Source organism: Pongo pygmaeus, chromosome 2 (genome assembly GCF_028885625.2).
Source record: "Pongo pygmaeus isolate AG05252 chromosome 2, NHGRI_mPonPyg2-v2.0_pri, whole genome shotgun sequence".
NCBI lineage: Eukaryota > Metazoa > Chordata > Mammalia > Primates > Hominidae > Pongo > Pongo pygmaeus.
This window is the reverse complement of record NC_085930.1, coordinates 62,871,526-62,894,606: the sequence shown is the minus strand read 5'-3', so window position 1 is coordinate 62,894,606 and position 23,081 is coordinate 62,871,526. Positions and strand designations below refer to the sequence as shown.

The following is a 23,081-nucleotide window of genomic DNA, read 5'->3' as shown; positions in this document are numbered from 1 at the left end:
CCTAAGTGTAAAAGAATATTTCCCCCTGTTTGGGTTAGTGAGAGGTGTGAGAAAAGGTCTTGGGGCCTGGAAAATGGGGTGACTGCTGCTGAAAAGTGAAGAGGAGAAATGAGAGGCTGGTAGAGCTAGACTCAAGCTTGAAGGCTTCCTGGTTTTACAGGGAGCCGCTTTATTTACCTTTGTTGTTCATATATTGATAAAAGCTATGCAGGGGAAAGTTTCCTACCTAACTGCCCACCCATGTTCCTTCAAAAGAAAGATTCACGTATGGCCAGGCGTGGTGGCTCACCCCTGTAATCCCAGCACTTTGGGAGGCCGAGGCAGGCGGATCACAAGGTCAGGAGTTCAAGACCAGCCTGGCCAACATAGTGAAACCCCGTCTCTACTAACAATACAAAAAATTAGCTGGGTGTGGTGGCAGGCGCCTGTAATCCCAGTTACTCGGGAGGCTGAGGCAGGAGAATCGCTTGAACCCAGGAGGTGGAGGTTGCAGTGAACCAAGATTACGCCACTGCACTCCAGCCTGGGCGACAGTGCGAGACTTCATCTCAAAAAAAAAAAAAAAAAAACCAACAACTGAGGCTGGATGGCTCTTGAGAAGTTGCACAATACTAGCAGGCTTCATGCTGCATTTCCTCCAGTGGTATTTGTTGTATAGTGAATCTGATTAGGTATTATTTCTAGAACATTTTGGATTTGTCATTTGTACCGCACTCATTCTTGTCCCCTGTCCCACCACTATGGTGTCTGTAATGATGCTTCTTTTTATTAGGTTGATAAGATGACTGACCCTGGAATTGAAAAATCATTTTTCAGTTGATTGCTTTACCAAGACTAAAAGCAGATGTCGCAAAGTATATATCAGCTTTTAACTGGAAAGGCTAATAATTAGACTGTGTTGTTGACTTATTTAATATAATACAGATTTTTAAAAATAAAATAAATTTATAATATATGTCTTTTCTAAAGAAATAAACAATGTACTTTCTCGAGAATAAAAATTAAAAATAGATAAAAGTAAAACAGTTAATTCTTAAAAATAGTAAAATTTTCAAACGAAGAAAAGATAGCAGTACATCAAAAGGCATGTGTGAAAGTGTTCATAGGAGCACTAATCATAAGGACTCCAAACTAGAAACAATCTAAGTGTTCATCAGCTATAGAATGGAGAAATAAATTGGGCATAGTCGTACATTAGAATACTGTACGACAGTGAAAATGGATTCACTTCTCATGGTTATTACAAAAATAATGTTGGGCAAAAGAAGCCAGACACGCCAAAAAGTGTATTATAAACAGTGCAATAATATTATAAAGTAATGCCAGTAGTATAAAAGTCAGGAGAGGGAAGAGAAGTTAATGACTATGGGAAGGGGTGTGAGAGGGACTTTTGGGGGTATTGGTAATATCTTGTTTTCTGATCTGAGTGGCATTTACATGTGTGTTCTGTGTGTTAGTGAAAATTCATCAAACTGTTCATTTATGATTTGTGCCTTTTTTGTTTTTTGAGATGGAGCCTCCCTCTGCTGCCCAGGCTGGAGTGCAGTGGTACGATCTTGGTTCACTGCAATCTCTGCCTCCCCGGTTCAAAGGATTCTCATGCCACAGCCTCCTGAGTAGCTGGGAGTACAGGCGTGTGCCACCATGCCCAGCTAATTTTTTGTATTTTAGTAGAGACAGGTTTTCACCATGTTGCCCAGGCTGGTCTTGAACTCCTGAGCTCAGGCAATCCACCCACCCCGGCCTCCTAAAGTGCTGGGATTACAGGCAGAAGCCACTGAGCCTGGCTGATTTGTGCCCTTTTGTATTTGCGTGTTATAGTTAAGTAAAAAGTTTTACTTAGTAAAATTGTTCTCACTATTTTAATTAATGTGATTATTGTGTAGGTTAAGTTTTAAGGGAAGAATGCGTTCAAAGTTCTTAAAGAACTGCCATGGTACTACCTGGGTGGAGCAGCCTCAGAAATTTCTGTTAGCAATACTGAAACATAAGTCACATATTAGGACTTAGTGGTTGTGTATATCAGTTATTAAATGATCTAGCTTATTGATGTAAGCAGTTTGTTCCCTTAGATAATTCTTCCCTGTCACTTTTTTTTTTCATTCCCTCCTTGACTTCCTTTTTTCTGGGAAATTATTTTGAAGGGCACTGTGATCTAGAGGGAATGTTGCGATTTTAGAGTCAAAGAGGCCTCAGTTGGAATCCTAGCTCCATCGCTTACTAGCTGGATGATTTGAAACGAGTTATAAGTGCTGAGTCTCAGTTTTTTCCATCTTCTCTGGTGAGCTAATATTACATACTCAGAAGGTATGCTAAGGATTAAATCATGCCTAGTTTTATTTAAAGCACATTGTGGTTTCTAGAGAATTTATCCTGCTTTCCTTCCATCCATCTACCCTGGCTCTTACTGATAGATATGAAGAAAGTCCACATCACCCTTACACTTGGGCTCTTAGTAGGATGAGAAAAAATCATCCACAGTATGTAGTGACTTTTTTAGGGGAGGTATCCACACAGAAAATTGTAGAACTACTCTGATAGTATAAATATGTAAGAACTTCATTTAGGTGAAAGCCACTTCTCTTCCCTACTAGTCATTCACCCAACCTTGCTACTTCTAGCATATACATATCATTGCTGCCCTTTTTTACAGTTGCTTTCAATGTGGAAGAAACAACTTTCCTATGGAGGGTCACAATGGAAAGGAAATTACCTGACCCTAAAACCAAGTAAACTTTGAGTCTAAATAAATAATTAGCTTTCCATTGACAGGAAGTATACCTAAACTTAATCTTAGAGGCATCCCAGTATCTTTTCTGTTGATGAACATTTGTATTACACTAAACCTGCCACTTGAATTTCATTTTCTACTTTCAAGTCTTGATCTGTGATTGCAAGTTTCAAGCTATGTATTTCTTATTTTTTATCCTCTCTCAGGCTATCTAAATCCTTCCATTTTTATTTTCCCATGAATATGAACAGACTTCTAACAATCAGAATAATTAGACTTATACTGAATGCCTTGTACCTATCAAGAGTTCTATGCCCAGTAGTATTTTGCAAGTAGTTATTAGGTATTGGTTTATTTTTAAATATTTGTAAGATTTTTTCCTAATTTAGCCCCATTGTTTTGCCCACTTGTACAGTTTAACAGGGCGAATTACAAATGCTTTGTGTGTGTGTGTGTTTTTTTTTATTATTATTTATTTATTTTTTGAGACAAGAGTTTTACTTTTGTTGCCCAGGCTGGAGTGCAGTGGCTCAATCTCAGCTCACTGCAACCTCTGCCTCCTGGGTTCGAGCCATTCTCCTGCCTCAGCCTCAAACAGCTGGGATTATAGGCATATGCCACCATGCCTGGCTGATTTTGTATTTTTAGTGGAGATGGAGTTTCTCCATGTTGGTCAGGCTGGTCTCGAACTCCTGATCTCAGGTGATCCGCCTGCCTTGGCCTCCCAGAGTGCTGGGATTATAGGCATGAACCACCGCCCCTGGCTGTGTGTGTGTTTACACTACTTCCATGTGTATATAGTTAAATTTCATGTGAGCCTTATGTCAGAATGAGAGACCTATTCCTAATCATAATACACATTTTACAGTTTGAGTTATTTTCAGATCTCTTTGAGAAAGCAGAAGTGGCACCATCACCTTTCACCAATAGTAGCTACCATGTGTTGCATTTCTATGTCCCAAGCACAACGCATACACATTTAAGATCTAATCTTCACTATAACCTCATATGGTCAGTATCTGAGAGATCAGCTTAGTGCCTGAGCCTCAGAACCCAATATAGTTGTTTAGCTAAGGAAATACCAAGACAGTAGATACTTCGCATGTTATATTTATAAGCCATGTAACACATAAATATGGATGATTTGAATCAGTTGATTGTGGAGGGAAAGGCAGCCTCACTCATTCCTGTTAATGAAGGCAGCGTCTCCTTGTCCCAGGACTTGTTCATTGTTATCTGAAACTGGAGATTCAGGTGTTTCCAGAGCCCAGCTTTTCACTGCAGTGAAGTCTGTGCCCTACTTCACTAAAGAAACTCTGGTTGCAAGGTTTAGTTAGCTATCACTTTGTGAGCCTGGAAGAGCTAATTCAAAGTCATTGTTCTGTTCTCTGCTTCTTTGTTGTTGATGGGGTGATATTGATCCACTTGGATTTGAAAGAATTTCTTATAAAACCTGTCACATAAGGCCAACCAAGTATGATTTACTACTATCATTCTATGGTCTGTATTACAGTTTTTTATTTTTTTAGAGATAAGGTCTCACGATGTTGCCCAGGCTGGATATGAAATAGTTTTTATATACTGTGCCCTGTTGTCATTTGTGTGCTATCCAGGAAAAACACACTACTTTAAGAATCCGCCTTCATCTCTAGACTTTACTATTGCTACCACTTCCTAACTGGCCTCCCATCTACAGTCTCTGTCTTTTCTATCATTTCCACACTGCAGTCTAATTTTTTTTTTAAGATCCAGATATGAGTGCATCATTTTTCTGCCAAACTCCTGATAATTCTCTATTGTCTACTGTGTCAGCCTCTCTCCTTCCCTGGTCTCTGTAATAATTCCACACCACGTTGCCTGATATGCCATTCTTCCTCATACCTGCCAGTTTTGTATGAGCTGTGCTGTCTGCTTAGAACTCTCTTGTCATCCATCTGTCTTTCCTTGCTAAATTTCCATTCTTCCTTCAAGACCTAGTTTAAATAATTCCTGTCCTGTAACGTTTTCATTGGTTCTCACAGGCAGAGAGAAACGTGTCTTCCCTGGGACACTCATAGCATTTGCTTTGCATAGATACTTCAGTTTCCTTCATAAGTTCATCAAGGACAAGGACTGTTTATTCTCCTCTTTCTCCTCCTTGTTGTTAATTCTCAGCAGTCAGTTCATTGCCTAGTTCATAGCAGTTGCTTAATAAGAACTGATGGAGGTGGTTGGATTTGATTAGTAAAATCACCAGAGGAAGATCTTCTGTAGCGCTTTTTTTTAAACTTAAGGAAGTCAGTATTATACTTCTTTTGGCAGCTAATCAGGTTCTTTCCCCTAAACATTATTGTGGGGGTGGGGGGCAATCTTTGAAGGTTAATAAGCTGAATGGGTCAAGTACTAGCCTTTAAGACTCAGGTTTCTGTACCAGGAGCGAGTTTAGTGTTCTGTCCACAGTGGTTGTTAATATAATGCCTGTGTATAGTAACCACTTAGTGTTAGTTGGTGCTGTTAGTGTTATGCGTGGCTCCACCAGCCAAGAAGGTTGTTTTTAAAAGCTTTATTTCTATACTTTGTAGTATCAAAACAATAGGATTTTTTTGTTGTTGTTCCAGATTGGCTGGGCGCGGTGGCTAATGCCTGTAATCCCAGCACTTTGGGAGGCTGAGGCAGGCAGATCACGAGGTCAGGAGATCCAGACCATCCTGGCCAACATGGTGAAACCCCATCTCTACTAAAAATACAAAAATTAGCTGGGCGTGGTGGTGCATGCCTGTAATCCCAGCTACTAGGGAAGCTGAGGCAGGAGAATCACTTGAACCAGGGAGTTGGAGGTTGCAGTGAGCCAAGATCGCGCCACTGCACTCCAGCTGGGCGACAGAGCAAGACTCCGTCTCGAAAAATATATATATATAAAATTGTGCTAGTGAAGATAGTTTTTCAAACTACATCTAGACACAACCCACTGTTCCTTGGAGCCTCTTATTCTAGTGGGACATCTCCTAATTGATATCCGTTGCCTGGTGGTACTTTTTCAAAGATGTATGACCTTCCTTCTCACTGTGTGATCTTTCTGTCTCTAGGACCGCCTATGGCTGCGGTAGCAGTGAGAGAAGCTCTCAGGTGAGAGTCTTACCCCTGATGTTACCTTTTTTGTCTGGGTGCATTTTGGTTAAATGTCCACCCTGCCCCACTTCTGACATTACTTGAAGATTTTGTTTTACTTCTTACATTGTGATATCCTGGAAGAAAAAGCCTCTGTCTTCCTTTTTTATATGAGAATAGGCTATATGGTTTGTGACTTATTTTCAAAAGTAATAAAAAATATTTTTTGAAACTACTTCTCACTTACCTCCTCTGACTGGATTTAAGTCTTTATTGAAAGCACTTGCTTTAACATAGTTTCTCTTTCAATTTCTCTCTCACTCTTAGTCTCATTTTTTTGTCTCTGCTTGTTTTTCCAGAAGGTGCACATTCCTCCTTGTTCATTTTTAAGCAGCTTCCAAAGCTGCTGTTGATGATGCCTGATGCTGCTTTGAAGGCAGAAAACCAACAGTGAGATCAAGAATTGTAAGAATTCAAGTGTATAAAGAAAGGTTGCTGCTCAATTCAAGTATATAAAGAGAGGCGTTTAAGATGATCCAGGAAGTTGGTGTGGGAGAACAAGGTGGGGGGGCACTTGTCCTATCAGAGAGCAAGACTTACGCTAACACTGTAGTAAAAAGATAGTGGTGGTGACCAAGAGAAAGACAAAGAGAACTTAGTGGAATAGAATAGAGAACCTACAGTTATATCCACATATATAGGAAAAACAGATATGGCAGAGATGGCATTTCAGATCAGTGGGGAAAAGGATAGATTTTCCCCATATAGATAATCCATTTTCCAGAACTATTTCTTGAATAGAAAATGGTAAATGGATTATCTACATGGGAAAAATATTAGTTGGATCCTTACTTCTCATCAGATTCAAGAATCAATTTGCAGACGGATTGAGGACTTAAATATGAGGGGCAAAACTGGAACATTCCTAAGAAAATATATACAGTTATATTCCTGGGATAGGACAGGATTTTCATAAATGAAAGTACAAACTGTAAAAGAAAATAGGGATAAATTTAGCCTTATTAAATGTAAGGACTTCTATTCATCAAAAGACACCTTAAAGAAAGTAAACAGGTGAACCACAGAGTGGGTGAAGATATTTATAACTTATCAACAAAAGATTAATGTCCAGAATACTTAGCTTTTCTAAACTTAAACAGAGTTACTGCTGCTTCTCTGTGACTTCATATCTGTAGTCACTTGTTGTTGGATTTATCTTGGGATCCCCAGCCCTACCTGAAGTTGATTGATCCTGCAAATTTAGTGTTAAAGTGAATTATTACAGAAAGGTTTCTGTACTAGGCCTCCATTAAATCAGATTGTCATCTATAAAATCCACTTCGACTCATAATTTGATGTATCAAGCCACCTCTTTTAGGGAACCCAATAGAAAGATACACCTTTTTGGTACTCTGTTTCTATACTATTCAATAATATTTTCCTAACAATATTCCTGTAATAATTCAAATTCACATATTTCTTACATTGAACTATAGTCAATAACAGAGGAGAAATTCTGTTGACATCTAAAAGTGATAAAAATTATTAGTTGCAGCCACATGTTTAGATTTATTTTTTAATGTATAGTACCTATTGGCTATTCATTTCTTTAAAAATTCTTATTTTCTGTTTTGAGGAAGAATTAGACTCTAGACTTTTACATGCAATACTTGTATTTTTAACAAGTCAGTTGAATTTTCCGGTACACTTAAAGATGCCTTTTCCTTCCATCTCCATTAGTTGTAACCAAACTATAGCAAGAAAAAAAGACCAAAAGATATCTTTGTGTTTTTTTTTCTTCTAGAAACAAAAGGTAAGTTTTTACCATCTATTAAAAGAATAAACTTATCTCCTCAGTTTCAGACCTAATCATATTTTGTGAAAATGAGTAACTGATACTGGTGGTCTCAGGTCATTGTAGAAGTTGGTGCAGTGTCTGCTGTCACAGAATTTTGACTCCTTGAAGACAGGAGCCAGGTCTTTCATATTTGTCAGTCACAGTTTCATCCTCCTGTTTCTTTCTCTTAGCATTCTGGCAATAAAATATGAATTAGAATTATCATAATAGAGGCGGCTATCTAATAATAAATAGAGTGATGTAGAAAGTTACCAGAGAGTTAGAAAGCTTCGTAGAGATCAGTGATTATAATACCTTAGATAGGAACTACAGAAAAATATTTTGTAAAATTGTATTGCAAGATAATCCACTTTGTGATTGAGGGAGGACAGGCAAATGAACTATAATCATCTATATTGCACACTCAGTAATACTGTATAGTTTTTATATGTAAATCTTGGAAATAGATTTGAGCTTTGTTCTCCTGTAGACCATGGGACCTATACAGTCAATAGTGAATTGTCCAGAAATTGGGTCTAGATTATACTGAATTCTTTGTGGTAGAGCCTTTGAAAGGGCTTAGGAAATATTCAGGAGAGCTTTCTCATGACCAGAAGAGACTGGAAGTCTGCTCCTTCAGCAATGCTGGTACTCAAATGTCTTGACCCAGGAGACTAGCACACTCTTTGATCTTTAGGTGATCTTTCTCGATTTTTACAAATAATGACATCAAATCTATTTTTGCTACTAGTAGAAAGCCGAACTATCTGGTTTTGTAATTTAATGAGGACTTAATATAAATTAATATATGTATGGGTACCATATTCTTGTTAGCACACTTTAGTAATGCAGTCTCTTCGCTTCTTGCTTTGTTAGTGGTAGTATTTGCCTTTCAACCTATGAGTGAGGTATGTTAGCACCAAGCAGGGTTTTGCTTCTCACTTTGCCACTAGCAAAAGAAGTATGGTTGATGATAGCCATCTAGGGCTCTATCCAGAGTTGATCTCACACCTTTCTCAGATACCCACCTTCTTATTCAGCATACTGTGACAGGGAGCTATCCAAAAACGTGTGATTCCCACCTCCCTGAGAGGTAAACCAAGCTGTTGCAACCCTGGAGACCTGATAATTAAATTTCCAAATTCATCTTTGTCTATATTTTTCAGTGCAAGTTTCTAAATTGAAATGTTTCTACAAATTAATTTTGGTACCTGTAACTGAAGGAGGTGGTGCAGCATATACAGATATGTCTAGCTTGCTAGGTCTGTCTGCTATAGAGGGCAAAATCCACACAAGACAGTACCAAAGATGGATTTTGATTACTAATATTTTTCAAGTAGCCTGGTTTCTCCCCACCTGATAGAAGTTGCTACATCTTTCCAAACAGGTTCTCTAATGATCTTGCTTCACCATGGCTACAAATATGGAGGGGCTGGTTCAGCACAGAGTGGGGACCCAGCAGGTGGCTGAGGTGAGTGACAGGGGCTAGCACAGTAGCTGGCACCCTCACTTTTGAAAGGAAAGAAAAATCAGTGTGCTCATTTTTTTCAAAACAGTCTCTTGGAGGTCAGCATGTGATATGTCCTAGGGTGCTGTCATGGGAGAAAAAAATGACAAGAACATTTATTTCTAACTTTTTTTTGCATGAGTAGGGTGGCCTATCTGCTTTTAATAAGGTGACTTGAACTTTTACTTTAAACCAAAAACTAGTAGAATCTGATTCTTATTGAACCTTGTGGGTATAGTTTAAACTCCAAATCTCTTAGTTTCTCATATACTTGATTCTTCGTTAATATTACGGAATAGTAGAAGACCTGATTATGTCCATTCAGCAGTCATTGACCATTTGCCATGGACCAGGGATTGTACTAAGTGCAGAGATACATGGGAGTGAATGAGTCATGGGTTGTTCCTTTAGTGATCTCGAGGCCTGGTTAAGGAGTTATTATAAAATAGGTTGAGAAGTATAATTCCATGTGAGGGATTTGATCCTGGAGGTGGGTCTTCCATTATGAGTAAGCATTTGTCAGACCCAAATGCTTGGGTGGGGTGGGGAACTTTGTGGCAGATTCTGGGGAGAGCATCCTAAGTCAGAAACCTATGTAAAAGGACGTAGGCATTAAGTAGCTTGGTATGTGCAGGCAACTTGACATGAAACCCATAGTAAAGCTACAACACTAATTGCATACTTTGGGCATTCATTCTGTACCATGCCCTATGCAAGGGCTTTAATCCTCACAATAATTTTCTGAGGTTGGTACTGTCAGTATTCCCATTTAGTAGGTAAGGAAACCAAGTCTCAAAAAATAAGTAATTAGCCAAAGGCACTCTATAGCAGGACAAGATGCTGACGCAGGTCTGTTCACTACCAAAGCTCCTCCAATTAACCATGGGTCCTACTGCAACCAGGAGCCAAAAGGTTGAGATTCACATTTTTTATTTTTTATTTTTTGAGACAGAGTCTCGCTGTCTCCCAGGCTGAAGTGCAGTGGCGCGATCTTGGCCCACTGCAAGCTTCGCTTCCTGGGTTCACGCCATTCTCCTGCCTCAGCCTCCTGAGTAGCTGGGACTGCAGGCACCCGCCACACCACACCTGGCTAATTTTTTGTATTTTTAGTAGAGATGGGGTTTCACCGTGTTAGCCAGGATGGTCTCGATCTCCTGACCTCGTGATCCGCCTGCCTTGGCCTCCCAAAGTCGCATTTTTTAATAATGCTCATATATCTAGGGCAAAGACACAAATTTACATTCAAAGAGAGGATTTTTTTAAACAAAAACTAAGTATACATATGCCAGTTTAAACCAATAAAAATGGTGAGCAGATTTTTCAGATTTTTAGATCAACCATTAACTTAAATGCAACAATGTAACTAGTTACCTACCCCCCCACCCAGCAAATAATGGTTAATATTAACTGAAAATGAAACAAGATAGATTTGACAAATATTTTATTATTATATTTTTGAATGGGCTATCAGAGTTACAGAAGTATTGGGATTAAAATGCTTGTACAACAAGTCCTCATTTAACGTTATCAGTGGGTTCTTGGAAACCAGCTTTAGGTGAAACCACGTATAACAAAACCAGTTTTACCCTAGGCTAATCAAGAGTTAAGTTCTATGGCATATTTCTGGTCAAAAAATAAAAAATCAAATTTCTATATAAAGATACAGAACACCTCTAATATTAAATATTGAAATAAATGTGAGCTATACATACTTTTAAGATTAAAGACTAATATAAACAAAATTATTTACTCAATTTTTGGTGAATCAGTGAGTGACGGCAGTCATAGTGGTGGATTATATTACGGAATAATTGTTTGCAAAGCAAAAATTGTCAGGAGTACCTCCTACCACTATGCAGTCAATCACAAGTATGACAGGCTCACTGAGTGCTTTCTTACTGTATAGTTTATTGTCATGCATTTGGTATGATTACTGTGGACTTTATGTTTTTTTTTTTTTTTTGAGATGGAGTCTCGCTCTGTGCCGAGGCTATTGTGCAGTGGTGCAATCTCAGCTCACTGCAAGCTCTGCCTCCCGGGTTCACGCCATTCTCCTGCTTCAGCCTCCCGAGTAGCTGGGACTACAGGCGCCCGCCACCACACCCGGCTAATTTTTTTTTTTGTATTTTTAGTAGAGACGGGTTTCACTTTGTTAGCCGGGATAGTCTCAATCTCCTGACCTCATGATCCGCCTGCCTTGACCTCCCAAAGTGCTGGGATTACAGGCGTGAGCCACCGTGCCCGGCCATGAATTTTTATTTTACAATAATTTGTATTCATTTCCCAACCCACTTATTCCAGTTCAGGGTGATAGGTGGCTGGATCCTGTCCTGGCAGCTCAGGGCACAGGGCAGAAACACTCCTGGCCAGGACACCATCTTGTCACAGGGTGTACTCACACACATACCCACACTCACTCAGACTGGGATAATTTAAACACACCAAGTCACCTCACATGCACATCCTTGGCATGTGGTGGGGGAAGCCGGAATACCTGCAGAGAACCCATGCAGACATGGGGAGAACATACAAACTCCTCACAGATAGTGGCCCCGGCCTGGAATCACTTTTTTTTTCTCATCAACATTGTAACAAAACAACATTATTTGAGGACTCCCATATTTATTTGTTGCTTTATTTTGTGATAGGAATAATTACCTTGAAGATAATTGTTAATTTTTCAAATATCTGTGTTTCCACTTGAGACTGATTTGGAAACTGCTATGTGGATTGCTGCCCTAAGAGGCCATCATTCTTTCTTTTTCTTTCTATATCACAAGTCATCAGGCAACATCATTAATTCTTTAGGAAAGAGGTTAATGTAGGCTAATGTAAGTTCTTTGTATGCATTCAAAAAGTTTGCTAGCTAAAATTTTCTGCCAAATACCTTATTTCCTTCAGGCAGTAGAATTTCATATATTAACTTAATACAATTGTTGTTTCCCATGGCAAAAAAAAAAAAAGCATTTTTAGAGACTCAAAATAATGAAAGGCAGTCTCAATTTTGAGTGCAAAAGCAATCCTCCTGTTTAAAATATTTCCTAGATTTCCTTGCTGTTTTTTTTGTTTTGTTTTTTTGTTTTTTTTTTGAGGTGGAGTTTCGCTCTTGTTGCCAAAGCTGTGGAGTGCAATGGCTTGATCTCAGCTGACCGCAATCTTCGCCTCCTGGGTTCAAGCTATTCTCCTGCCTCAGCCTCCTGAGTAGCTGAGATTACAGGCGTGGGGCACCATGCCTGGCTAGTTTTTGTATTTTTCGTAGAGACAGGGTTTCACCTTGTTGGCCAGGCAGGCTAGTCTTGAACTCCTGACCTCAGGTAATCTGCCTGCCTCGGCCTCCCAAAGTGCTGGGATTACAGGCGTGAGCCACCGTGCCTGGCCCCTTAGTGTTATTTTAAGGAATAAGTATGTATTTGTGTCCTTTGAATTTTTGAGCTTAGTAATTTTAAACTGCATATAATAACTATATATAATATTTGATTAGCTAAATGAGTAAGAGGGCCTACACTTCATCATTTTAATGCTAAGCAGTAATGGAGTGGGACTAAAGTATCCAAATTGAGAGATAATTAACAGTCAGTTTTGGATAACTGTTTACTCAATCAGCAGATAATGAAGGAGCGTACCCGTTCCCTTCCCATAGGCCAGGGAGGATATGCTGGTGGATAATAGGACAGGGCTTTTGCTCTCCCAGAGCTCTTTAATGGGATAAGCCCGAGATAGGCTACACTAGTTGAATAGGAAAGACAGGATCTTGGTAGAAAGAGACTCTATCAAGTGAGATTGTGAGCCGTGAGATCAGACAGATTAAGGTTTAAATCCTCGTCTCTATTATAAACAATCAAAAAATTTAGCTGGACGTGGTGGCGTCTTCCTGTGGTCTTAGCTACTCTGGAGGCTGAGGTTGGAGGATCACTTTATCCCAGGAGTTCAAGACTACAGTGAGCTATGATGTCCCTCACTGCACTCCAGCCTGGACAACAGAATGAGAACCTGTCTCTAAAATAAGTCTCTTTAGAAATGAGCTTTAGTAAGTGCCATGCATTTTTGTTCCATGAAATACAGCAACATTGTGGATTATGTAAATGATGTTCTCTAGAGTCCCCATTCAGCTTTTTTCTCCATAGACCATCTAAGTGGCAAATACCAAGGTAAACTACAAAAGTTGGGTGATAACGAAATAATTTGATGTCCTATATGTGCTCAAATTTAGTAATTCAGAGAGACAGTTGAATATAGTGGTCAACAGTGTAGACTCTGGAGCCAGATTGCCTAGATTTAAATCCTGGCCCTGCCACTTGAAAGCTGTGTGACCTCTCTGTTTTTTGGAATTGTTTATAAAGAATTGATATTAACTTTTCTTCAAAAATCTTGTAGAATTAGCGGAGAAACCATCTGGGCCTGGCCTTTTCAGGTAATTTTTGGATTACTAATTCAGTCTTTACTTGTTACAGGTCTGTTCATATTGTCCATTTCTTCTTGAGTCAGTTTCAGTAATTTGTCTTTTTGGGACTTTGTTCATTTCATCTAAGTTATCTAATTTGTTGGTGTACAGTTCTTCATAGCATTCCTTTATAATCCTTTTTATTTCTGTAAGGTCAGTGGTAATTTATTCTCTTTCATTTGTGATTCTAGTAATTTGAGTCTGCCCTCTTTTTCTTGGTCAATCTAGCTAAAGGTTTGTCAACTTGATTTTTTTTCAACAAACCAGCTTTTTGGTTTAATTTATTTTCTCTATTGTTTTTCTATTTTCTGTTTCTTTAATTTTCGTTAAAAACCACAGTGAGATACTATTTCACATCCACTAGAATGGCTAGAATATAAAAATCAGATAGTAAACACTGGAAAGGAAGTGGAAAAATTGGAAACCTCATACGTTGCTGGTGGGAATGTCAGCCAAATGTCCATTAACAATGAAATGACTGTGAAACTTGATTTTAAAAAACAATGTGGTTCATTTTTTTTTAAAAAAGGAATAGCTGAGAATGGGAGAGATAAGGTAGCAGATGATAATTGGTAACCAAAGCAGTGAGAGCTTGAATCATGTCTAACACTGGAATTAATTTTGCTTTTCATATATTAAAGGAATAAAATTTTCTAAAGGGGCTTCAGTATTTTTTAAGCATTTAAGATTTCCCTCTATAACTGGAAATTTAAAGCAGACATATAGATGCATATACTGTGTATTTCTTCATTGCCTAAATAAAGATTCTTTTTTTTTTTTTTTTTTTTGAAACAGAGTCTCACTCTGTCACCCAGGCCGGAGTGCAGTGGTGTGGTCTTGGCTCACTGCAACAACCACTTCCGTTCAAGCAATTTTCCCGCCTTAGCCTCCCAAGTAGCTGGGACTACAGGCACGTGCCACCACACCCAGCTAATTTTTGTACTTTTAGCAGAGATGGGGTTTCACTGTGTTGGCCAGGCTGGTCTCGAACTCCTGACCTTGTGATCCACCCACCTTGGCCTCCCAAAGTGCTGGGATTACAGGCGTGAGCCACCATGCCCGGCCAATAAAGATACTTTTTAAACTCCATATTTTGAGTCAGGAGAAATTTAGGAGTTAACTTGCTGAAGTATTTTGAGTGCTTACTGATTGGCAGAAAGAAATCACTCATACACCTAAACTATAAGTTGCATGCATGTTTATGCAATAGAAGTGAGGTGGCTTTACAACCCAATTTTCCTTGATCCCTGGGCTATGTAAGGGACTCTCAGCCATCAAATGAGGCCTACCATGGCTGAGAAAATAGCCAAATTCTTATGACCTCTTTATTCTTTTTATCAACAGGATTTACATCATTATTGCAGAAAACTTACACTAACATTTCCATGTAAGGGAATGTTTAAAAACATAGAGCTCTCCCAGTTCTTGAACAAAATGCAGTATTGGCAAGGCCGTGTCCTCAAGGAGGAAAAAGCAAAGTTGGGTTTTCAGTGTCCTGGAATGCCTAACTCACTAGGACTGAATTTGATTAATCCTGCCCTCTAACTGGATGTTTAAATGTTCATTTTCTTGTCAAAGTAGTACATATACATGCATTTAAAAGTTGACCAATACAATATTAGGCTTAAAGCAGAAAACAGCAGGTTTCTGAACCACTCTTACCCTTTATCACCAAGCCTCCTCTAAATTTGATTTCTTCTGGTATTTAACTTCATGCTTTAAAAAATGTCCTTACCCCACTATTTCTAATTATTGATTTATCAGGCTTAGATACTGTCTTTTTTGGGGGTGGGGGGTGGGGGGGCAGTAATGAATTCTTTTTTGTTTTGTTTTATTTTGTTTTGTTTTTAATTGTGGTAAAATATAAAATTTACCATTTTAACTGTTTTAAAGTGTGGAGTTCTTTGGCATTAAGTACTGGTCACATTGTTCTGTAACCATAACCATCACCACCATCCATCTCTAGAACTTTTTCTTCTTTCCAGACTGAAACTCGGTATCTATGTAGCACCAGCTACCATTCCCCCCATTCCCCTAGCCTTTGGCAACCACCATTGTTTCCGTGTCTCTGAATTTGACTTCTCTAGGTACCTTATGTAAGTAGAATCATGTGATTGTCATTCGTTACTGGGCTTATTTCACTTAGTATAATGTCCTCAAGGTTAATCCATGTTGTAGCATGTGTCATATGTTATAGTATATGTCAGAGTTTCCTTCCTTTTTAAGACTAATATTCTACTTATGTATCACATTTTATCTGTTCATCTGTCAGTGGACATTTGGGTTGCTTCAACCCCTTGGCTTTGAGGAATGTTGCTGTGAACGTAGGTATACAAGTATCTTGAGTCCCTGCTTTCAGTTATTTTGGGTATACAGTTGGTACTCAACTTATGATGGTTCAACTTACAATTTTTTAACTTTGCAATGGTGCAAAAGCCATATGCATTTGGTAGAAGCCATACTTCAAGTACCTATATAACCACTCTGTTTTTCATTTTCAGTACAGTATTTAATAAATTACATGAGAAATTCAACAATTTATTATAAGCTTTGTGTTAGATAATTTTGTTCAGCTGTATGCTAGTGTGAGTGTTCTCAGCATGTAAGATAGATTCGGCTAAGCCATGCTGTTTGATAGGCTAAGTGTATTAAATGCATTTTTTTATTTTTTATTTTTTTGAGGCAGAGTCTTGCTCTGCGCCCAGGCTGGAGTGCAGTGGCGCAATCTTGGCTCACTGCAACCTTCGCCTCCCGGGTTCAAGCAATTCTCCTGCCTCAGCCTCCCGAGTAGCTGGGATTACAGGCGCCCACCATCATGCTCTGCTAATTTTTGTATTTTTAGTAGAGATGGGGTTTCACCATGTTGGCCAGGCTGATCTCAAACTCCTGACCCCAGGTGATCCACCTTGGCCTCCCAAAGTGCTGGGATTACAAGCATAAGCCACTGTGCCTAGTCTTACATGCATTTTTGACTTAATGACATTTTCAACTTACAATGGTTTATTAGGACATAACCTCATCATAAGGAGCATATGTATACCCAGAAGTGGAATTGCTGGATCTTAGGTTTCTACATTTGATTTTTGAGAAACTGATATATTGTTTTCCACAGCGGCTGCAACCATGTTACATTCTTACCAGCAGTGCACAAGGGTTCCAGTTTCTCCACATCCTCAACAACACATGTTATTTGTTGTTTTGTTTTTTGATAAAAGCCACCCTAATGGATGTAAAGTGATATTTGATTGTGGTTTTGACTTGCCCTTCCCTAATGATTGGTGATGTTGAACAGCTTTTCTTTTTTTGTTGTTGTTCACATTAAAAAATTAATTTACCTAAATTTCTTTTTTCTTTCTTTTTTTTTTTTTTTTTTTTGAGACAGAGTTTCACTCTTGTTGCCCAGGCTGGAGTGCAATGGCATGATTTCGGCTCACTGCAACCTCCGCCTCCCAGGTTCAAGCGATTCTCCTGCCTCAGCCTACCGAGTAGCTGGGATTACAGGCATGCGCCACCACGCCCGGGTGATTTTTGTAGTTTTAGTAGAGACGGGGTATCTCCGTGTTGGTCAGGCTGGTCTCGAACTCCTGACCTCAGGTAATCCACCTGCTTTGGCCTCCCAAAGTGCTTGGGATTACAGGCATGAGCCACCGTGCCCAGCCATAAATTTCTTTTAATTAAGAAAAAAAGGTTCTCATTCTCTCTTTTTTTTTCTTTTCTTTTTTTTTTTTTTTTGAGACAGTGTCTCATTCTGTTACCCAGGCTGGAGTGCAGTGGCATCATTTCGGCTCACTGCAACCTCCGCCTCCTGGGTTCCAGAGATTCCCATGATGTCTCAGCCACCTGAATAGCTGGGATTACAGGCGTACACCGCCACACCTGGCTAATTTTTGTATTTTTAGTAGAGACAGAGTTTCACCATGATGGCCAGGTTGGTCTCAAACTCCTAACCTCAAGTGATTCACCCGGCTGGGGCTCCCAAAGTGCTGGATTACAGGCATGAGCCAGTGCACCAGGCTGAGCAGCTTTTCATATGCTAGTTGGCCATTCATATATTTTTGGAGAATGTCTATTTAAGTACTTTCACACTTTTTAATTGGGTAGTTTGAGGTTTTTTTGTCTTTGAGCTGTAGGCATTCTTTATATATTCTGGATATTAAGCCCTTATTAGATTGTAGTAGTCCATTCTTGCATTGCTGTAAAGGAATACCTGAGGCTGGTTAATTTATAATGAAGAGAGGTTTAATTGGCTCACGGTTCCACAGGCTGTACAGAGAGCACGGCAGTATCTGCTTCTGGGGAGGCCTCAGAGAACTTTACTCATGGTGGCAGACAAAGCAGGAGCAGGTGTCTTACATGGCAGGGGCAGGACTAAGAGAGTGGGGGGAGGTGCTACACACTTTTAAACAACCAGGTCTCATGGTAACTCACTCACTATCATGAGAACAGCACCAAGAGGATGGTCTTAAACCATTCATGAGAACTCCATCCCCATGATCCAGTCACCTCTCATCAGGCCCCACCTCCAGCACTGGGGATTACAGTTCGACATGAGATTGGTTGGGGACACAGATCCAAACCATATCACGGATATATGATTTGCAAGTACTTTCTTCCATTCTGTGGGCTGCCTTTCCATTCTCTTCATAGTGTCTTTTGATGTAAAAAAGTTTTAATTTTGATGAAGTTTAATTTATGTTTTTTCTTTTGTTGCTTGTACTTTTAGTGTCATAATCAAGAAATTATCGCCAAGTCCAAGTCTTGAAGATTTTCCTCTATGATTTTTTTTTTTTTTTTTAGCAGGGTCTTGCTCTGTCACTCAGGCTGGAATGCATTGGCACAAACATAGCTTAATCCAGCGTAGAGCTTGTGGGCTCAAGCAGTTCTCATGCCTCAGCCTCCTGAGTACTGCTGGGACTACAGGTGTACACTACCATGCCAGGCTAATTAAAAAAAAAAATTTTTTTTTTTAAGACAGGGTCTTGCTATGCTGCCCAGGCTGGTCTTGAACTCCTGGGCTCAAGCAGTTTTCCCACCTTGGCCTCCCAAAGTGCCAGGATTACAGGCATGAGCCACCGTGCATGGCTCCTTATAATTTTGGAGTTTTAGCTGTACCTTTAGTACTAAATTTTAGAGTAAATTTTAGAGTTTAGGTCTATGATCCAGTTATGTGGTATTGTATAAGGAGTCTGACTTCATTCTTCTACATGTGAATATCTAGTTGTCTCAGAACCATTTGTTAAAAAGACTGTCCTTTCTTCATTGAATGGTCTTGGCATCCTTGTCAACAATCGTTTGACATATATTCATGGATTTATTTCTGGCTTTCTCTCTTTTTTTTTCCTCTAATATTGGTAAAACCACATAACATAAAATTTACTGTCTTAATCATTTTTAAGTACTTAAAGTTCCTTGGTTTACAGTGGAGCTGCATCCAGGTAAGCCCATCACAAGTCGAAAACATCACAAGTCTGAAATGCATTTTATAACCCAGTAAACCAGTCATAAAGTCAAAAAATTATAAGTCAGATCATCAAGTCAGAGACTGTCTCTGTATACAGTTCAGTAGTTTAAGTATATTCATACTGTTGTACAACAGATCTTCACAGTTTTTTCATCTTGCTAAAACTGAAACTCTATACTTATTAAACAGCAACTCCCCAATGCCCCCTTCCCCCACCCTGACAACTGCTCTTCTACTTTCTATGAATTTGACTATTGATAACTACTATAAGAATTATACAGAACCTGTGTTTTTGTGACTGGTTTATTTCACTTAGCATAATGTCTTCCCGGTTCAGGCTCTCTATTTGTTTATATGTCTCTCTTTATGCCAGTACCACACTGTTTGGATTACTGTAGCTTTGTAGTAAGTTTTGAAATTGGGAAGTACGAGATATCTAACTTTGTTTTTTTCAAGGTTGTTCTGGTTGTTCAGGGTCCCTTGAGATTCCATATGAAGGTTAATGGATTTTTCTATTTCTGTAAAATACATCCTTGGGGTTTTGATAGGGATTACATTGAGTTTGTAGATGGCTTTGGATAGTGTTGACATCATAACATTTTTAAGTCTTTCAATCCATGAACACAGGATGTTTTTCCACTTATTTATGTTGTCTTTAATTTCTTTCCATGGTGTTTTATAGTTTTCAGTGTATACTTATGGTTTTTTTGTTGGTTTTTTTTTTTTTTTTTTTTTTTTTTGAGATGGAGTCTCACTCTTTCACCCAGGCTGGAGTGCAGTGGTACAATCTAGGCTCACTGCAACCTCCATTTCCCAGGTTCAAGTAATTCTCCTGCGTCAGCCTCCCAAGTAGCTGGGATTACAGGCACCTGCCACCATGCCCGGCTAATTTTTGTATTTTTACTAGAGACAGGGTTTCACCATGTTGGCCAGGCTGGTCTTAAACTCCTGACCTCAAGTGATCTGCCCACCTTGGCCTCCCAAAGTGCTGGGATTACAGGTGTGAGCCACTGCGTCCAACCAGTGTATACTTATGTTTTAAGTGTATACTTAAATGTTTTAAGAATTTTGCTTCCTTGGTTAAATTTAATCCTGAACATTTTATTCTTTTTTATGGTATTGTACGTGGAACTGTTTTCTTAATTTCCTTTATGGGATGTGCATTGTTAGTGTATAGAAATGTTACTGATTCTTACGTGTAATAACATGAAGTTTTGCTGAATTTGTTTTATTCTGAAAGTTTTTGGTCATCTTTAGAGTTTTACATATAAGGTTCTGTCGTCTGTGAATAAGGGATAATTTTACTTCTTTCTTTCCTCTATGGATGCCTTTTATTTTTCTTGACTAATTGCCCTGGCTAGGACTTCTAGTACAAGTGGCAAAAGTAGCCATTCTTGTCTTGTTTCTTATCTTAGAGGAAAAGTATTCAGTCTTCTATCAATGAGTGTGGTGTTAGCTCATTGATGAAACAGGTGGTTTTCATATGTGGCCTTTGTTATGTTGAGGTAATTTCCTTATATTCGTATTTTGTTACGTGTTTTAATCATGAAAGGCTATTGAATTTTGTCAAGTGCTTTTTTCCATCAGTTCAGAGGATCATGTGTTTTTTTCCGTTCATTCTGTTAATGAGAGGTACTTTACAGTGATCAGTTTTCATATGTTGAACCACTCTTGCATTTCTTGGACGAACCTCTCTTGGTAATGGTTTGTATTTTTTAATATGCTGCTGAATTCAGTTTGCTAGTATTTTGTTGAGGATTTTTGCACCATTGTCTGCAGGAAAGAGAATAGTTTATAGTTTTCTTTTGGTGTCTTTGGCTTTGGTATCAGTGTGATAATACTGGCTTCATGGGAGTTTGGAAATGTTCCCTCCTCTTCAGTGTTTCTAGAAGAGTTTAAGAAGGATTGGTGTTAATTCTTCTTTAAATGCTTGGTAGAATTTAGCAGTGAAGCCATGTGGTCCAGGACTTTTCTTTTTTGGAAAGTTTTTGATTACCTCTATCTTCTTACTGGTTATAGGTCTATTTGGATTTTGTTTCTTTTTTTTAAATATAATTTTTATTTTATTTTATTTTTTTAGAGACAGGGTTTTGCCATGTTGCCCGGGCTGATCTCAAACTCCTGGGCTCAGGCAATCTTCCCACCTCCACCTTCCAAAGTGCTGGGATTACAGGCATGAGCCACCACACCCAGTCCAGATATTCTGTTCCTTCATGATGCAGTCCTGGTAGCTTGTGCATTTCTGAGAATTTGTCCGTTTCATCTAGGTTATCCAGTGTGTCAATGTATAATTGTTCATAGTACTAGTTTATAATCTTTTCTTATTTCTGTTAACATTTGTAATAATGCCCCCACTTTATTCCCATTAGATGAAGAGACTTTAGTGTTCGTTCAGTGCCATATACTCCCACATCTCTTCCCTCTCAATAAAATTATATCCTGTTTGTATAAATCGGTGTTCTGTGTTATATCATTATGATACTATTACAGATACTTCCTAGTGTCTCCAACATAGTTGTAAAACTCTCCAGATACTATTTTCTATACAAATCAGAAGAATTTTTAGTTTCCTTTTCTTCCTGTGAAAACATTCCTTCTAAAAGCCTCTGACCTCCTGCTCTAGTCCCTACTGATTGCTCTTTGAACTTACTGTGCACAGCTGTCATCCTTTACTTCTCTCGTTTGGATTCCTTGTTTTCTTGAGTCTGTCTTCCTTCCTTCCTTTTTTTTTTTTTGTTTTTTTTTTTTTTTTTGATGGACAGCATGCTGTATTAGCTTCCTAGGAAAGGGTGTATCAGAGGTGATTTTCAAAAATCTTATATGTCTGAACATATGTTTATTTACATGTACATGGCTAATTGATAGTTTGATGAGGAATAGAAATGTAAGTTGAAAATAATTTTACCTCAGAATTTTGAAGGCATCATTTTATTGTCTTCCATTTTCTAGTGTTGCTTCTGTGTATAAATAGTCAGTGCCATTGTCATTCCTTATCTACATGGGTGACCTCTCTTCCTCTCCCTCCCAATCTGGTTGTTAAGATCTTTTCTATTCTGTTCTGAAATATACAGTCATGTCCCCTGGTATATATATTTTTTCATAAATGATACTGTGCACTCAGAGGGTTCTTTCAGTCAAAGTTCATGTCCTCCTGTTCTGGGAAATTGTTTTATGCTAGTTCTTAGATAATTTCTTCCCTCAGTTTTTTTCTAGTGTCTTTTCAGAACAACTAATTAGTTGGATTTTGGGTCTCTTGAACTAATCCTTTCATTTCCTCTCATTTTCTCTTGTGTTTCCATCTGCCTCCAGCTTCTACTTTTAGTGAGATTTCCTGACTTAGAATCTGTCTTCATCACTGACTAGTGCTTGAGTATGTTACTTAATGTCTTTGTGCTAGTTTCTCCAACTGTAGGATTAATTATTGAACTCATTTTAGAGGATTATTGTGAGAATTAAATGATTTACTGCATGTAAAGCATAGCACATAGAAAGTAATACATTGTGGCAGATGGCTTTCAGCTCTGGCTGTTATTGCTTCTTCAATTTTATTTTCATTTTTGATATCTTATTTTTAATTTTGGGAACTCTTTCTCCCTTTATTTTTATAGCAACTTTTTCTTCATGGGTACAGTAGCTTGTTGTAATTCTCTTTGAGTGTTAATTGCAGTTTTTTATTCTGTTTAGTTTTCTTCTTTCTTACATAGTTGCTTTTATCCAAATTCATTTTTGTTTCTTTTAGTTCCTTTCTTTCCTATGGAAGCTTTCCCCAAATGGCTAATGATCCTCATTGTTGGTCCATATTTAAGAGTAATGTAGCCGGGCAAAATGGCTCATGCATATAATCCTAGCACTTTGGGAGGCCGAGGCGGGCGGATTGCCTGAGCTCGGGAGTTCAAAACCATCCTGGGCAACATGGCAAAACCCCGTCTCTACTAAAATACAAAATATTAGCCGGGCATGGTGGTGTGTGCCTGTAGTCCCAGCTACTCAGAAGGCTGAGGCACAAAAATTGCTTGA

The 23,081-nt window shown here is 38.7% G+C and overlaps 1 protein-coding gene across 8 annotated transcripts in view; it reads left to right on the top strand.

The window, feature by feature from the left end:
* Positions 1 to 23,081, top strand: part of NR2C2 (nuclear receptor subfamily 2 group C member 2) — a 113,019-nt gene that overhangs the window by 5,561 nt on the left and 84,377 nt on the right. For 6 of the 8 annotated variants that reach the window (XR_010125829.1, XM_063662665.1, XM_063662664.1 and 3 more), the window contains exons 2-4: positions 5,797 to 5,836; positions 6,178 to 6,283; positions 9,043 to 9,126. The exons of the other annotated variants lie outside the window; for them this stretch is intronic. Coding sequence is in view for 5 of the 6 variants with exons in the window: in XM_063662665.1 (XP_063518735.1) it covers positions 9,067 to 9,126 (60 nt within the window). In the remaining variant the exon portion in view is untranslated. The remainder of the gene's footprint in view (positions 1 to 5,796; positions 5,837 to 6,177; positions 6,284 to 9,042; positions 9,127 to 23,081) is intronic. 8 annotated transcript variants of the gene reach the window in all.